We start from the raw sequence: 17,992 nt of genomic DNA, 5'->3' as shown, positions 1-17,992 counted from the left end.
CTTTAGTTTACCCAGCAATATGTTGGATAGAATTCCTAGGAATTGGTCTCCCAGTTGTGGTGCAATGCATGGCCACAAATCACATATTCAGGGTAAAGAGGTTCTTTAGGCATCAGGGAGACCTTATTTCATAATATTATGATTGTTAATGCAGCATTTAAAAAATGGTAAAAGCCTTTTTGCTTTGAAGAACTTCTCAAACTGAATTAGTGAAATACATTTATTTGATTGCTGTATTTCTAATTTTTTTAATAAACTGCTTTATATTTTTATTTCAGATCACTCAACAGCTCGAGAGCATTTGTTTACAGATCATTGGCCTTGTTTTGCAGAAACATGTTATAGGTATGTTTCAGAGATATGTAAAATTATGTAAATTAATTATTTTTATCTTCCAGAACAGAATTTAATCTTTTTTGTGTGTGTTGCTTTAAAGAATAAGTCATTAATTTGCCATTGTAATTTATTTCTCCTGATGTACTCTTGTACATTAGTCAGATTAGCTATTGTGTTTTGGAGGTCAAAAGCTGAAGATGCTGTTCTGATTATAATTCTGGCTAATTGTGTTAAAGGACAATGTCTAAATTACATTAGTCTCTTATGGACATGGTCTGCAATTAAATTACTACTTCATCAGTATGCTGCACTAAAAGTTACACTTTTGTGATAAAGCCTTTCAGAAAAAACAAAGACTGAGGAAAAAAAATATTTTTCAGTAAATCAATTAGAAGCATTGTCCTTAATGTGCTGCTGATGTATTTTTTTGGTGTGTATTTATAGTGGAAAACTATGCATATCATTGTAACTATAGCTAACATAAGGCCTGTCTGAAAGAATCTTTTACAAATTGTTTTATTTTTCTCTGCCTGATTTAGTTTCTAATTTCTGTCTTCTAGTTGTTACATGACTCAGGACTTGCTTTCAGATTTCAAGGTATTTGCAAGTTAAATTCATTTTGTAAAGCGCCCTGCTTCAAATTGTCTTTTGCAGAGTTTTATGAAGAAATTCTGTCCTTGGCCTTCAGCTTAACATGCCAGATGATTTCACCTCAGATGTGGCAGCTTTTAGGTGTTCTGTACGAGGTTTTCCAGCAGGATTGCTTTGAATACTTTGCAGGTAAAGTCACTTCTGTTCTACTGATATTTTTACTGCCTGAGAATTCATCTCTAGCAGATCAGGGTCTCTTCCATTTAGTGTCATGGTTTAAAATGATCATGTATTTGAGTCATGCCCTGCCCGTCTGCTTAGTGTGGGCGTGTAACAGGAGATATTTCAGTAGGGGAAGCAAATCTGTCAGTGTGATCAGTTGTTGTAGGGGTCCTGAACCCAAAGAAAGTTGAATATTCAAAGTTAATGTGAAACTGCAAATTGATTAATTAGAATGTGGTCCTACTCTAGTTCCAAGAATGCACCATGCATAGTGCATTTTATGAAGAATTCTTCCAGAAAAGACTTTCACAGAGTTTGAATTTCCAACCCTATTGAAGAACATCAGCTAATGAATTCCCCTTTAGGACTACCTCTCTGGTAGCACTTTTTGTAACTTTTTTCTCTTTTGCTCTCCCTGTTCTGCAGATATGATGCCTCTCTTGCATAATTATGTGACTATTGACACCGATACTTTACTGTCTAACCCAAAGCATTTAGAAATCATTTACTCTATGTGTAAAAAGGTAAGGCTTCTGATTCTGATTCTGTTGTTCTTATCACTGGTACATAACAGTTAGAGGAGGTGAGTGACCTGAACATGCCATGTGGTGGCCAAGCATTTCAGAACTAAGTGAATTTTGGTCTTGACTCAGTTCTGAGCACACGCAGCACCTTCACACTTTTTAAGTGACATGCTTTAAGAAAATTACATGCAAAAAGCTGTGTGGGAGAAAGTTGCTGTTAATCTTGACTGTCTTCCATGGAGAGCTATTTTGGTAGGTAGGGAATTAATGAAGCCTGATTTCCTTGGGTTGTGTATCTTGCAGTTGGACTCTCTGGTTGTCAGCTAAGGTGCAAACTCATTTGAAGTTCTTCCTACATTTATCTTGTTTCTCTTTCATGCTGAGTCTCTCATGTATGAGATCATGCTGCAGTCCTCCTCTGATTTGGGGCATTAGAGAGTGTTAGGCATCTAGCTACCTGCTTATTTTTAAGAAACTTGGAATATTTATTTGACTGTGAAAATTTTGCTTCTTTTGTCAGGTTTGACTGATAGTGACCATGGGGTTGAAATGTATTGAGATGAAGCACTCAGTTTCATTTGTATGTGCCTACACACAGAATGATTGCATTCATCTTGTTCTTAATCAGAAACTAGCCTAGACATAGCACTTCACTTTGCCACGCTGTTAATCTGCTAGTGACTATTAGAATTGAAGTGAAAAAATGGAAACACCATGTGGAAAACATCAATGATTCTTATAGTGACATTTCTTTCTAAAAAAGGGAAACTGAGGACATATAAATAATATAATATTCTTTAAGAACTACAGTAATTTCTTCTAGTTGTTAAAGTTCAGCTTTAGCCACTTATCCTTGTTTATGTCCTGTAGAGATGAATTATGTGTCTTAATTCCTCACAAAATTTAACATGAATTCATATGTATATGCTGTGTAGAGATTTTTGGATGTATGCAGGTACAGGAGCACTTGCTTTCAGTGTTGTCAGTGATTACTGATAAATTAAATTGTTACTCTGACTGTTAGGTACTGACAGGAGATGCAGGAGAAGATGCAGAGTGCCATGCAGCCAAACTCCTAGAAGTGATTGTTCTGCAGTGCAAAGGACGGGGTATTGACCAGGTGATTCATATTGAACAGGTTTTCTCTTTTATTGCTTTCTAATGATCCATAACTCCTGAGAGAAACAGCTGCAATTAGAGAATTTGAGGGAAATGTACAGTGGGGAGAAAGACAGAAAGAAGTAAATTAACTCTAAGGTGGGGTTTTTTTGGTGTTGAGACAAGGTGTTAGAGAGCATGACCACAAAATGGATATGGGCTGAATTATAAGGATAAGTATGTTGTGCAAGATTGTTGTTTTTTGCTTTCTCTTAATAGAATTTCTCTTTTGATGCAAAACACATAGTTAAAACTACCGTGGCTGAGAGGTTAACTGTACATATCCAGCTGCTGTTGTTTCTCCAAGCTATGGGAACTTTTTGATGTTTTAAATTACAAGTGCATTTGAAATTTTTCCAGAGTTTCTTAGAACACCTTTTTAGAAAGTAGTCTTTTTCCTATTAAGGGCCAAATTCTGGACTCACGTAATGAGCCTAAATTACCTTGAAGTATCGTCTTTGATGTTGCCACAGTACAATCCATGGATTTCAGTGATAAGTTTTCAGTTAATTTCACTGAAAGTGATATAACTTCACTGATGTAAATCTGAAGTAATTGAAGATAAAAACATTCTCTGAAAGGTTTGGTTTTTTAAAGGAAATCTGGAAGAGTTTAAAGTGAGTTCAATGTACTTGCATTGAAATAAATATGTGGTGGAAGGCTTAATTGAGCTGTACAACTTGTGAATTAAAATGGTTGCACACTGAACTGAAACTCATAAATGAAAAAATTCATAATGCTTACCAAATTTTTGTAAAGTATAAATTTGCCCATTGAAACATATATGTGTTTAGATGATGCTTATTTCATTGTTTAGAAATTTGTGCATGTTTGCTTTTATCTGAATAAACTGGTTTTAAACTTCTATAAAAAATTTAACATCACTTTGCATTTATTAGGAAAAACTTCTAACTATGTTATGAATTTAGGTAGTTTAATTTCTAATGCCTGTTAGTTTTGAAATAGTTTAGTACCTTTCTTCAAAGATGAGAATGTCTTAGTTTTTTTCTAAATCTTTTCCACATTCTAGAGCAAACTCCACCAAATGGCCCCAAATATTCTCCCCTGTGCTCAGAATAACACTGCAATTTTTAGCTCAGAGAAGAGCTGTTTTGGGGAAGATTTATAAGCGTGTGATCAGAGGCTAGAAAGTGAAAGCAATGTGTTCCTTTCTTCTATACCTGAACTTCAGATAACTCAGGACATAATTCTGGTAAAAGTATTACAAAATTTTGTATAATCTGGCAACATGTCTAACGACTGTTTGCTTTTTTTTTTTTTTCCTTTTCTTTTCTTTTTGTTTTCTTTTGTGCCCAGTGTATTCCCCTCTTTGTGGAGGCTGTTCTGGAGCGCTTGACTCGAGGAGTTAAAACAAGTGAGCTCCGTACCATGTGTCTTCAAGTTGCCATAGCTGCCCTCTACTACAATCCTGACCTACTTTTGCACACCTTGGAGAACATCAGATTTCCACACAATCCTGAGCCCATCACTGCACAGTTCATAAACCAGTGGATGAATGACACAGACTGTTTTTTTGGGCAAGTATTGAGAGTTTTTGTTTTTTTTCCACAATGTTTAATATTGACCAGCTGGTTTTCAGCGATATGAGAAACTACTATCACTCTTGAAAACTTAAAAGTTTAATAAGGGATAAAAGGGACAATATCCAGCACTGGGGTGCTTGGCAGTCTGCCAAAAGCACACAGTTAGCTTAAAACAATGTTCTCTATATACTGTTATGTTACAGGGGGTACATGCATATTCATAAGAGTTTATACATATTCAAACATTCCTGTGAGTTTACATGTTCTAGGAACTCTTTTGCTTGGTTTTAACCTTTGACTTGTCTGCATGCCATCTTGTAGATTAAATCAATATATTTTATTTCTTCTTAAAGCTCTATTCTCTTGTTTTGACACTTCTTGATAATTGGAGAGTCAGTAGTAATTTTTTTTTCTCTTGGTTTCCTGGTTCTTGTCACTGTTATCATTCAGATAAGATGGTCCACAAATATGAGAAACAACCTAGCTATTTCACACCATTATCTGGGCTAGTTACACAAATAAAAGCCTTTTAATACATTAAATTTTAGTTTTCATTTTAATATTATACTAAGGCGTAAGATATAATACATATTTATCACATTATTATTTATATAAGCTATATGGCATATACATAAACTGACTGGTTATATTATACCAAAAAGCAGTTAAATGGAATTACCAATTGTATTATATCAGAATCTTTGTGATCAGTAATAAGCTTGCAAAAGCTAATACATAGATGCAAAAGCCAGTAACTATATTTACCATTTATAAGAAACAACATGTTAACTTTTTATCTGAAACACTGTGTACATACTTTCTGTTCTGTATTTTGTAAGTTATTTTTAACTGCTCCATTTAATTACAAAAAAAATTACTCTTTGCTGTGAACCCCAGTTCTGATTTTAAATGAATTTCACAATCAACTTGCATATTTATCATTGTGCCATTGACTTCTTAGCATACTGCTGAACTTAAACGTCATTGTGACCTCCCTTGAATGTGTGTGTGCTGCACCGCTGTGCACTCAGGCAGGAGCTGAGCATTTGTAAAGTTAATGAAGGGGAGCAAAGCCTGTCATCACCTAGCAAAGCTTGCACTTGATGCTGAGCAGAGGTGAAGGCCAGTGCTTGCCTCTCAGCTGAGATGTGGTGTCTTAACTGGGAGATTCAAATCCACTTAAGGGCAAAGCAGACAGATGTAGTTAACAGCTATATCTCACCTTCCTGTTTGAGTTTTGTTACTGGAGGCTGACATCTGCCTGCAGGTGCACGGATAGGCTTAGATGGATGTCTTCCTTCAGTTGCTTCTTCCACACCTTGTGGTAATATTATTGTTAATTGATAATTTATTTTTATATCTATCAGCTTTAGAAAAGGGCAAGACATTTTAGGATTTCCGTGTACCGGTTTTCTTTTATGGCTGAGGCAAAGTTCTTGAGCTTCATCTCTTTATGCTTTCATTTTTTTCTACTACATATCACATGCTGAGCAAATACAGAGACTGCAGGAAAGAAGATATTCCTTACAGATGGTAAACTGAAAGAGATTTATAGTCTGAAACAGTTCATCCTGGAGCATTCAGTGAGAAGCTAGTCAGATTCAGAGAGGAAAAATGTTAGGGTCTGACTCGGCTCCAAGCTCAAATAGTACTGTGAGCTACAGCTAAATTTTCAGTTCTTCTGTGTTGCTCATCAAATAGCATCAGCTACTGAAACTGCTGTTCAAATAAACTTGTATTTGGAGCTGAGACAGAGGTTAACAAAGCCTGTGAAAATGAAAAGTTAAACACGTGGTTGTCATGCCCGTCATTCTACCCAGACTGCACTTGAATGGCAGAGGGTTAGAAATCTCTCTTTGATCTGCTGCTGCTACCAGCAGAGAAATAATTATCTGTAATATTGCTTAAAACTAAAAGTCACTCTTCCTTCTGTGCTGTCTCCTCACTTTGTGGCTTCCAGGTGAAGGGTAGGACTTTTGCTGTAGTACTGCTGGTGAGGCACTGTGATGTGCTGTAAGGGACTTCCTCCCTTTCCCTCAGGAGAGCACTGCTTCTAGCAGACCATTTGTTTTCTTAGGAGTATTAAAGGAGACTCAGATTCAGAGGCCTAACTGAACAGGAAAAGACAGAAGTTCAAAAAAAAATTTGGTGTTCTTGAAACCCTTTCTTGGGTCCCCTCCTAAAAAGTTCACGTCTTCATCAGAGAGCAGTGGGCACCTTTATTTGTACATCCCCTTTTGTCATCAGCTGCCTTTTGTTGCTTTGGTTTGCACTTAACTTACTTTCCATTAAGAGGCAGTTTTAGGTCCAGATTCAAATCATTTGGTAAACTCACAGATCCTAGAGAAACTGAACAAGATCAAAGTAGATCTACCTCCAGATGTGGAGGACCAGCTGAATCTTGCTGTTATTTCTTTGTCAGCCATGCAGGAAATCTGGAACGTGGGGATGTCAGTGGCTGTTCAAGATGCCTTGTCCACATAAATCTCACACTCTTTTGCATAGACACTCCATCCTTGGAAGTGTTCAAGGTCAGGCTGGATGGGGTTTTGAGCAACCTGATCTAGTGGAAGGTGTCCCTGCCCATGACAGATGAGTTGTAACTAGATGACCTTGAGGGTCCCTTCCAACCCAAACCATTCTGTGATTCTATGTCTTTCTTCTGTTCCTGTGAGGTCTTAGTCCCCATAGATTGTGCTCTGCCAGCAGTAGGGTTGTGCATGGCTGCACATGCTCAGGCTTGAGCCATTGGTGTTTGCCAAAAGAATGCAGTATTTCTGGAGCAGCATGTGTGAACACATGAGATGGAATCCATGGAAAAAAGGCAGGGGAAAAGCAGTTATGGTAAGATAAGTAGCTGTTCTTCCATGTTATTAAAACAATGGAAACTATTGAAAAACTGTTTAAAAAGTTGGCATATTAAAAATTAGCCAGACAAGGAGAACTCAGAATTCCTCGTAAGACTGTGCATAAATTCAGTATGTCATAGTGGAAGTCACATCTCTATGGTTGTGTAGTGATAGTGCCTATATGGCACAGGATATTGTATGTATTTCTAAATGCTTTCTGCAATAACTTCACACTGGAAAGCCTTTTGCAGAAGCATTTGCTCGTTACCACTCTGTACCTTTTTACTGACAGCTGAGGTTTGGGTCAAACATCTGCATGACTTATGCTTATTCTCATACTAAAAATTCTTCTATGGTAACTAGGGTGAGAGGAAAATCTCACTTGCTTCAAAAAAACCCTCAGTAAGTGCTTTTGGGTTTTGTGAAGCTGAATTGGGTTATATATTTGATAGGAGTTTGAGTAGTTAAAAATCCTTGGTTTCTCAGAGTTGTATATAAAAATCCCAGTCTTATGTTGGTTCCAACTTTGCAGCTAGAAGGAAATGGCTAATTTTTTGCCGTTTGTCCAGGAACTGGGTTGATGTAATAGAAAGAAACTTGATTTTCACAGTAAAAGGAAAGGCTTAGCGATTTTTCTCTGAAATACTTTCAGCTTGGTTTAAAATACAAAAGATTTTAAAATCCTTTGTGCTGTATTTGAGGAATATATGTTAGCAAGAAGAGGTCCTGCAGATTATGAGGACCACACACAGCTTGTTTAAAATAGACGTGGCTTGGAGTCGTGCATTGCAGTGCTGTGTGTTGTGTGTTTAACACTCCAGGCTTGATAAACCATTGAGGAATAAGCAGAGTCCCTGATTGTTTGGGAGGGCTATTGTGTGCTTCTGAGCGAATAAGTACAGATCTCAAAGCACAAATTACTAAGGAGAATCATATCCAGGCTCCCTTGAGCAGATGGAAGGGTGCTGAAATAATGAGCCTTTTGATAGCAACTGAATGGTCCTGAAGCCATTCTTTGCTATTATGAAAATATATAAAACTCCATTTTGCTTGTTCGGTCCTTAATACAGCTGGGGTATAGTAGAATACTGAACTTGAGGCAAGGCAGATGCTTTTCCTGCTGTTTCTCTTTGCTGGCAGGTGAAAGAAAAGTCTACTTCTGGCTCAGGTTCACTAAAGATGGCTCAATGCCTGAATTTCTGCTGTCCTCCAGGGCCTTCTAATAACATGCATATTCTGAAGACATGTGTTCATTCTTGCAACTTCTCTCTTTAGCAGCTTTAAAGTGGAGCATGACAAATATGCTGTGGGTTTTGGTCATTTGGGCTGCTTCCCAGTGATGACTCCCTTTCAAACAGCAGGGCTTCATTCTTGTACTTCGATTTGCTGTCCCAAAATGATTATTTCATATGAAGCTAAGCCATTAATTACTAAGTTTTTTTTTTTACATTTTACTGTTGCATTTTGCAATTTGTGTTGTGCAATGCTAGCTTTTTCAAATGTATGATAAAAAGTAGTGCTAAGAGTTGTTAGTTTACTCTAGTGCATGTGGCTGAAATTGCTTCTTTGTACATTTGGGTCTTGAAGAAATTTCATGGCTTTCCAGTGTCAAGATGCAGGATAGAAATCTTGTGCATAGATTACAGAGTTTTGGTCACACTTGGATGACAGTGCTGACAAAAACAGGAGGTAGAGAAAGTTTTTTCCATTTGTACTTGCACTAAGGATAACTCTCCAAATAGCAGCTATCCTTCATTTATAGGTAACATAATCTTTAGCTTGGCTTTTGGTCTACAAAGTGTCAGCATGAGCGCAAACGGCTTGTTTTTAACATGCAGGAGTAAGTCATTTCAGCTGAGAGGAGTAGGGGATTTATGTTTTGTTTTTTTTTTTCATGAAAGCAGACCCTGTTCCTCTATCTCAATTTCCCTGGTTTGTATGCTCTCTTTTGTGACCCATGCTATCTGAAAAGAGAGGAGTATGGTTAAAGGAATGCTGCATTCCTGCTTACGCTTTGATGCGTTTTTCAACGCGTGTAACCAAGCAGCCAAACCCAATGTGACAAAGTGTGTCATTTGATATGCTGGTTGACTTTGTTGTTCTTGGAAGGTCTGCTGGGATCATAATGTTCTGCATGGTCATATATAATTTATTTCTGTTGTCAGCTACTCTTGAGAATGAATCACTTCAGTTAGTCCTAACAGGACTAACAACATGGGAGGTGTCATGAAATCCCTCCAGATCTCTAACCTTGTTTAAGCACAAGTAAAGTTTAGAAAGCTGCAATACAGGGTCACTTGTGTTACTTAAAGGATATAATAGTTCAGTAGCATGTTATATAGGTTCTTAGGTAATGAAATTACCTAAGCACTGAAAAGCTGTATCTCTGTAGTAATTTTTGGAGTGGTGGATTGAGCTGGTAGTCCCCCTGTTAGCTTTATTGCAGTCCGTGCCCATCTTATTTCTTCTCTCTCACTTTGTATTCTCTTCATTCCAAAGTAAAACCAGTTCAGTAATGGAAGTATCCCAAGAGTTTAGAGGATGGCCATTTTCTCCCAGCTCTGGAGGTTTCCTTGGTTTCTCTAGGTTTTGCTGCAGAAGGCTTGCACAGAAGCTGTCAGCATCAAATTGAATAGTTCTAACAAAAAAGTTATTCTCAAGCCCATAATAGCAGAATACTGTAATGTTAGCTCCAAGTTGAATACTTCTGATGTTTCCAGTAAAGGAGAACCAGAGAGTATCTGCAGAGGCATTTAGAGATTTTTTTTACCATCTTGTTTGCAGAAATTCCTGTTTCTGGAAGTGAAAATAAATTTGCATGTTTAAGAGCATAGGTTCTTACCTAGTTTCCTGACTGTGGTCCCATAAAAATCTTTCTGCTACTAATTCAATTAATTTCTTTCCTTTCAATTGTCTTCAGTTTGTTTCACTGGAGGGCTACTCACTTGTAAGTTCCCAGTTTGAGTATACTGCCAGTTACTCTTGATAAGATGGAATTATTTCCCTGCTTTCACCAGAGTTAGCAATGTCTCTCGAGTTAGCATTAGAAATTGTATATTGAAATATGTATAAGACAGCCATTCTGATGGACTTCTCATAATTTAACTTCAGCTATCCCTGGGGCATTCCATAAATGCACCCTGTGATTCAATGAATTCCTGCTTATCATTGCTCTTCACTAATAGTTTTTGCCAATTTCCATCCCTGAAACAGTGCTGCTATCAAAGCCAAGGCAAATTAATTTTCCATCCTATTTAATAATGATAATCTGTGTCAAATGCTTTATTAAAGACAAGATAGTCTACATAATTATTAAGCAGTATTTATTTAGCATTACAAATTTTGCATTTGGTAATCAGAAAAAGTTGCTCCAGGAATTTGACCAGTGCTTGAAAGATATTTAATTGTTCTTGGTCTAGTACTTTTCAGTGGGAAACTTGCATTCAGAATGAAGAAAATAGTTTGTGCAGGATCTTTGAACATAGCCTCTGAGACGTTGTCTTCTGCCGTCAAGCAGCAGGATTTTAATATTCTCTATATATCCTTGCAGAAAATCTGGTTTTGTCTAACAATTGTGTCTTGTTTCAGACTCCATGACAGAAAGATGTGTATAATAGGACTGAGCATCCTAATGGAATTGCAGAACCGACCACCTGCAGTGGATGCTGTGGCTGCCCAGATTGTTCCTTCAATCCTCCTCCTCTTCTTGGGCTTAAAACAAGTTTGCGCCTCACGAGAGCTCACAGAACACGAGGATCATGCTAAAGATGAAAAACACTTTGCAGAAGATAATGGTAAAATCTCCCCTTTTCACATTGTGGATTTTGTCTGGATTTAATTTAAAGGGGGTAAGAAATTGCAGTTCATTTTTAAGACTCATTAGTCGGCTGAAAATAGCTGCTTACTGGGTGCTTGAAATACCATCTTAGGAGTTGATTTTTCCTCTCAAAAGTGTGATCAAAATGTTTCAAGGTGTAACAGCTAGCATTTTCTGAAAGGGTCGTATTGGTTCAAGAGTAACTTGCAGGTGTACTCTTCTGGTTTGTGAATGTTCATATAGGCAGCAGGAGTTTGCCAGGACTCCACTAGGTATATTCTTACTTCCTGGAAAGAATCTGTTCCTCTACCCAGCTGTTTGAAAGACCTTTTTGACTGAATTTTGAAGGAGATCCTGGCAGGTCTTCTTTGTCCAAATGGAAGGTTGTTTGCAGAGTAGAGTTTGAGACAGCTGAGATTCCTTGAGCGCACAGGCCTCTAACCTCTGTGTCTGCCAGAAGAGAAAAAATATCAAGGAATGTCTTACAGAGGGAACTGAGGGGAGGGAATTATCCACAGCATTGCAGGCAAATGTGTTTGACAAGTAGATGATTTGAGGTCTGAAAATCAGATTGGATATAAGCAGATTATGTAATCCATTCACATTTCTCCCATAATTGTTCTATAATGGAATCACAGAATATTTCTCAATACATAGGAATACAGTAGGGAAACAGCACAGGAATGTTCAAATCTGTCCTATGATTCAGTTCCTACTTGCTGCATCTATAGTCATCTTTATTCTTTCTAAACTGTTAACAGAGGAAGAGCTTCAGGTTTGGAAATGAAGGTTTTGGTTTTTAAAAATCTTGATTAAAAGTCAGAAATACTTTTCCTTAAGTAAGAAAAAGCAGTATTTAGAATTGCAGGTTGTAGTTGCATTTATTTCAGGGGGTCATAGTTTCATAAGCAGAATGGAAGGTAACATCAACTCAAGGTGTTCGAATAAGGCAACACTCAAGAAGAGAAGGCATCCAGTTGGTCTACAGATGGATTTCTCATGGTTTTATGTGCATTTGTGAATTCAGTGCAAGTCTCTATAATTTAAAAAGCAGAGTGATGGACCATTTATTGGAAGACATTTTCTCAAAAATTTTGGACCCTATAATTGCACAATGACTGCATAAATGAAAGAAGAATAAAGATGGCAGTTCCACATTCTTTGGGTCTGCATAGAAACAGAAGTTTAATTGATCTTAAATGTAGGAAACCTTTTAACATTTAACATAAGACTATTAAAGATTGTAGGGAAGGGGTGTTAACAGATGGTCCCCTTTCCAGCCAAAACCTAGATTTACTAATTGTTTTTAATTCATCAGTCATTGTTTCCTTATAATTTTAAACTTTGTTTGACAAAACATATCAATGCTTTTGCAGAAGAGATACCGAGCGATGAGGATGAGACCAATGAAGTGAGCCAGGCAATGCAAGAGAACCACAGTGGAGGAGGAGGTGGCAGTGCTGGAGGTGCAGAGGAAGAGGATGAAGATGATGATGATGATGATGACTGGGATGAAGATGCATTGGAGGAGACTGCTCTTGAAGGGTTCAGCACACCTCTTGACCTTGAAAATGGTGTTGATGAATATCAGTTTTTTACACAAGCACTTCTGAGTATGTGTTTGCTGGTTGGCAGAATGATATAACATGATGAAATCATGTTTTAATTTGGAGATGTTTATGGTCATCACTGGGGAAAGCCCTTTTCTTTGTTATGGGCAATGGTTTAGATAACTAAAATAGTAAAATGTGATCTCACTTTCTAATGTTAGTCCTACAATTTTTTGGCTTACTAGTGCTGCAAAAAAAAATAGTAGCAAATAGAGCCAGAGATTAATTCTCTTCGCATTCTCCCTCAGAATTTTTCAATCACAGCCTAAAGAAGTGGGGCTTGGTCACTAGAGGGACTCGTATATAGAGAAATATTTGTCACCTTCTTGATGTTAATGGAGAAATTATTTTCTCCCTTTCCTGTTTCACTAATCCTGTTGCTTTTAGTTTTCATATGAGTTTTAAACGAGAAGAATTCATATTGTCCATGAATAATGGCCACATGGTTAACGTTCTGTTTCAGAAAGCAGAGGATGTAATTAAGTTCCCCAAAATGGATTGCCTCTATTAGAGTGGGAATTCTGTGCAAAGAAAATCGACAGGAATACTGATCTTGTTTTGCAGTGCAGATTCTGTTTTAAATCTAGCTAGAATTTCCATGTGTTTCAGTTTGTTATTCTGAAATGAACTTGTATGTAAGCTGATGGTCACTTTTCCTCCATTGCTGCCCTGACAGCGGTGCAGAGCCGGGATGCAGCCTGGTACCATTCCCTGACTGCACCACTGAGTGAGGATCAGAAGAAACAGCTGCAGGAGATCTACACATTAGCAGAGCACCGGAGAACTGCTGCAGGTGAGTCACTTCCCTGGGCCCCTTTCAGCTCTTGCAGAAATGTTGGAACTGCTTCTAATCTGTAACAACCACCTCTGTGCTAATTAACGTTTTCTAGGAAGCGCGAGCAGGATATCATGATTACATTATTCCTTGCCTGGAAGTGTGTTATTCAGAGTAAGTTTACTGTTGTTTCTAATTAATTGCCTTCTCATTGACTTGTGCTGCTGGTTTTTTTTCAACAGGGTATGACCTAGTTTTACACAATCTGACATTTGAAATGAAGAGCAAATTAAGGCAATATCTATCAGGAGCTGGGCATTTGATGAAGATTACTATCAGTTATTATGTGTTCAAGAGTTTTCTAACTTTTTAACTACTTATGTTGCCTTGCAGTTAGTGTGAGGTTTTAGATGTGTAGAAAGCTTGCATCATGGAAAATAAATTCAGATTTAATCGAAAAGAATAGTGTAGCATAGACTGATTTGGTAAAGGATTAATTTCTCAACTCGGTTGTAGAGGTGTGCACATTTATGCCTTCAGAGAAAACCTGAGTGTAATTTATTCCTGTCATTGCATTTAGGGAATGAAATTTTGACTCAGCTAAGAGTTTTTTCCATAACTTTGCATTCATAGTTGAGATGTATTGTCTCTGACAAAGGTGTTCTCTGTAGACTATTTTTCATATCCTTTTTCTTTGAATTCTAGAGAATAAGACAATAGAACAACAAAGTGGCTACACATTTGACAACAAAGGACTGATCACAGCATTTAATTTTGCTGGAAATACTCCCGGTGGCAACTGAAGGATCGGCTACAAAGGTCAATGGGAAGGGTCTCATCATTACATTTTCTTGAAATCATCGTGACTTCTGAGTGATAGGGGAGGGTAATTTAATGCTGCTGAAGGTTTTCTGGGAAATAGCAGTGTGCTTCCCCCACCAGAATGCTCTTTCTAACCAGCTACTGTAATGTACAAATTCTTGTGGTGTTTTTATAATTTGATGGACTGAAAGGAAATGTTCGTCCTCAAGGAACCTGGATGACCGGGAGGGGCCAGGCTGCATCTAATTGAGTTGCACTTCTCAGGTTTTTGCTGTGCAGAATTGATAGATTCATATGGATAACAGTGCCTTCTGTTGTACATGGATTGCCTGAACAAATGGATTTTGGAGTGCATTATAATTTTTTAAGTGTAAGGACATTTCTTGATACACTGTAAGCCTTGGTTCCATGTTTTCCAATCACCTGCTTTTTACTGCTCGGTTTAATTGTTTGTTGGTTGCGTACAAATTGCTGGATTCAGAATACTAGCTCACCTTCCCTATTTGGTGCAGACCAAATGTGTAGAGGGAAGTGTCTGTTGGAGTTGCAGAGCACACACTGGTTATGTCAAAGGGTCTTAAGAAAATGGCAGATTTTCCCTTGATGCAGTAGTCTTAAATTATTTCTCTTAGCCATGAATTCAATTGCTTGAGTTACAGTAGCTTGCCTGGCAGATGGCTACCCTAAATCTACATCAATATTAGCTCCTGCCTGGACAAATGTTGTGGCCCTCTCATGTAGATGTTCTACATGACAGCTTATTTCTGCTATTATTGATGAATATTGGATTATATGTGGGATAATCTCTCCTGGTTTCTTTTCATTCATTACCATTCCAGTGGTAGTACTGAAAATTGTGGTACAAAATATTTGCAATATTTTATTTATTTTGATAAAAGAAGAACAGCTTCAAACTTACTTCTTACTGTTACACTCTGTGATTGTATTTCTGGTCTGCATTGCAGTTGATTATTCTTGTTCCATGCTAAAATTTCTTCTGACAGATTTTTTTCCTGAATTTTGAAGACTGGTGTCACCACTGGAGGTTTAGACCAGATATTAGGAAAAACTTCCTCATGGGAAAGGTGGTCACACATTGGGACAGGTTGTCCAGAGAAGTGGGAAGAATCAACATCCCTGGAAGTGTTTAAGTAACACGTAGATGTGGCACTTAGGGACAGGGTTTTGCAGTGAACATGGAGTTAACAGTTGTACTTAATGACCTTAGAGGTCTTTTCCAACCTAAAGGGTTCTATAGGACAAAGTGTTTGTGGGGAAGTTCATTTAGAGAGGAAGTGATAGCAGTACTAATTTGAATAGGTGCCCCTCTGGTCTACTGGGATCACAGTGGTGTAGCAAAAAGCAGTAGGGGTGCTTTAGAATGTGAACTTTGGATTGGAGATAAAATGTTTAGACCAGATTTTGTCTCTGTGTTAATTTCTTTATGATTTAAAAATATTCACCAATCAATTTTAAACACATACTAATAATTATTTCTTTACAGCAGTGTCCCAAATAAAAAGTCAAAACCTTTTCCATACCCCATCAAATTTTCCACAACTACAGTAAATTACAGACTGCTGGCTCTGTGAAGTGCTGAAACTTTCATTTTGTTATTCTGGGTGAGTCTGATAAATCTGAAGCACTCTGTGCCTTGGCTTCTGGAAAAGGCCTGAGGATCTCTGCCCGTTCCTTCTGGAATTTTCCTGGCCTGGTGGCTGTGGGGCAGAATGTTCCCTACACTTTCCTGTTTCCTGCACCTTTTTGTCAGACCCTAGGGCTGTTTCTGTGCTGCTGCTTCCTCTTTCTTTTTTTTGCCTTCCTTTCCCCAGCAGCTACAGAGTAAAGTTGGCCTGGTTCATGGAGGTTTTTAACTGATGCTGCTTAGTTAATAGCAACAGTGAAAATGTCTCGTTTTTAAGCCTGTTGTATATGTGGAATGGTGGAAATTCTGGGATCTGTATTTCTAAAAAGGAACAGTCTGCTGAGGTACACTGGACAGGCTCTTTAAGGTCAAGCAGAAGAGGGCCAGGATATCCTTTATTTTGAATGTCAGGTTATGAAAATGACAGGTCACTTCCTAATTTAGGCCTGTGGGTGTACTGACTAAGACAGTAAGTAGGAAAGCCATACATCCGGTTTGTTGGGGAGTTTATCAGAAACCACAGAAGTTTTGAAATCATTCACGAATTTGAGAAATGGTTTTTGGAAGTTAAGGGCCCTGGTGACTTCTCTCTTACCTGTCAATTGAAGTTAGGTATTAGGCAGGTAAACTGTTTAAGCCCTTTATCATTTTATTAAAAGAAACAGGATTGTCAAGTTGGGTTTCTTTCAAAGCCTGTTTGGCTTCTCTGTACTGGTGTGCAGGGTAAAAGATGGATTTATTTTTCTTCTGCTGATGAGGTTGCTTGCGCAGTCACAGGCTAATATTTAGGAGTTGATGTGTTCAAGGTAAAATCTGCTTTTGCATAGCATCATCTTGGTGTCACTAAGCTGAACTATGGCTGCTCCGTAGTTCTGCTTCTTGTATACTTTTCAAGTCAGCTGCCAAGAAAATTTCATCCAGATGTTTCATACAAGAGTTTAATCAACATTGTGGAGTTGGGAATCTTTGTTGTCTATTTTGCATTGGGGTCAGAGATGTCTGAGGGAATGGCATGTAAAAAGGTTAAATGCCTTTCCCTTCCCAGAAGATTCATGAGTAAATGTTTCTACTGGCAAAAGCAAATGTTAATTATTTTATTCCTTTTTTTTGAAAAGGGTTTTCATCCAAAAAGATTTATTGGGCTCTGACCTCCACTTTAACATATGGTTCTCTTTTAACATGATAAATACCCATTTGTACATGATCATAAATAGGTAATGGATTTTAGGTGTTTCTTTCTGAGCTGTGTCCAGCTTTGTACTGCATTAAAGGGAGAGTAACACAAATGTGCATTTACTGTCTCACTTTGAAGCCGAGGTAATTGTGGAATATCAGATACCAGCACTGCCAGCCAAGCATGATGTATTTGCCATTGGAAGGATAGGGAATCATGAATGTATTGCAAAATAAAACAAAGGCTGATAACTGGTGACTTATGTTGCCCCATGCCCATAATCCCAAAGTGCAAAGATGATCCGTGTGGGCACCACAGTGGCTTTACATAGGAAATTAGTGTTATGGGGGTTATAATCATAGCAAATGGGAACTTACATAAGCTACTTTTCCAGATAAAATTAACTGATCCTGGGTGTTGAACTGCATATGCTGTTTTGTCACTTGTGAAAGGAAAATAAGAATCACCACATGTTTTGGCTGCCTCTTTTTGCTGTCTCTCTTTCAGCATTAAAGTACATTGCTTGCTTTCATTACAAAGCAGAACCTTTAATCACAATGGCCAGCTCCAGGAAGAGTGCAGAATATCAAGCTGAGGAAAAGGTTGGAAAACCCCAAACCTCAACAATCCCCCAAAACCCACATGTGCACAATCTGACTAAAATGAATGTACTTTGGGAGTGTTAAGTTAAAATATTTAAAGAATGTCACACAAAATGGTATTGTGAGATTCTTTGCTTTAGGGAAAAAGGCTGCCTGTGGGGTGTGAGGGAGCCATGAAATACTCTGCTTTGCCTGTGAAGCCCTGGCAGTTTGTGGCTCTGGATTCCATCATACATTGAGAGATGGTAGGACAGTAGAGATTTTTTTTTTTCTTACTACAAAGCCAGAATCTGTCTTGAGCCAAAGGAATTATAGACAACATG

At 37.8% G+C, this 17,992-nt stretch overlaps 1 protein-coding gene across 4 annotated transcripts in view; it reads left to right on the top strand.

The window, feature by feature from the left end:
* Nucleotides 1–17,323, top strand: part of IPO8 (importin 8) — a 44,146-nt gene extending 26,823 nt beyond the window's left edge. For 2 of the 4 annotated variants that reach the window (XM_059845883.1, XM_059845881.1), the window contains exons 17-25: nucleotides 279–345; nucleotides 991–1,116; nucleotides 1,576–1,673; nucleotides 2,698–2,793; nucleotides 4,149–4,369; nucleotides 10,813–11,018; nucleotides 12,418–12,654; nucleotides 13,328–13,444; nucleotides 14,132–17,323. In XM_059845883.1, the coding sequence (XP_059701866.1) occupies nucleotides 279–345; nucleotides 991–1,116; nucleotides 1,576–1,673; nucleotides 2,698–2,793; nucleotides 4,149–4,369; nucleotides 10,813–11,018; nucleotides 12,418–12,654; nucleotides 13,328–13,444; nucleotides 14,132–14,229 (1,266 nt within the window). In that variant the 3' untranslated portion in view covers nucleotides 14,230–17,323. Of the gene's footprint in view, nucleotides 1–278; nucleotides 346–990; nucleotides 1,117–1,575; nucleotides 1,674–2,697; nucleotides 2,794–4,148; nucleotides 4,370–10,812; nucleotides 11,073–12,417; nucleotides 12,655–13,327; nucleotides 13,445–13,541; nucleotides 13,601–14,131 lie in introns of those variants that run through there. The other 2 variants (XM_059845882.1, XM_059845884.1) reach the window with 2 other exon arrangements.
* Nucleotides 17,324–17,992: the final 669 nt, after the last annotated feature.

The sequence above is a fragment of the Haemorhous mexicanus genome, chromosome 5 (genome assembly GCF_027477595.1).
Source record: "Haemorhous mexicanus isolate bHaeMex1 chromosome 5, bHaeMex1.pri, whole genome shotgun sequence".
Lineage (NCBI taxonomy): Eukaryota > Metazoa > Chordata > Aves > Passeriformes > Fringillidae > Haemorhous > Haemorhous mexicanus.
This window is presented reverse-complemented; position numbering and strand designations above follow the sequence as displayed.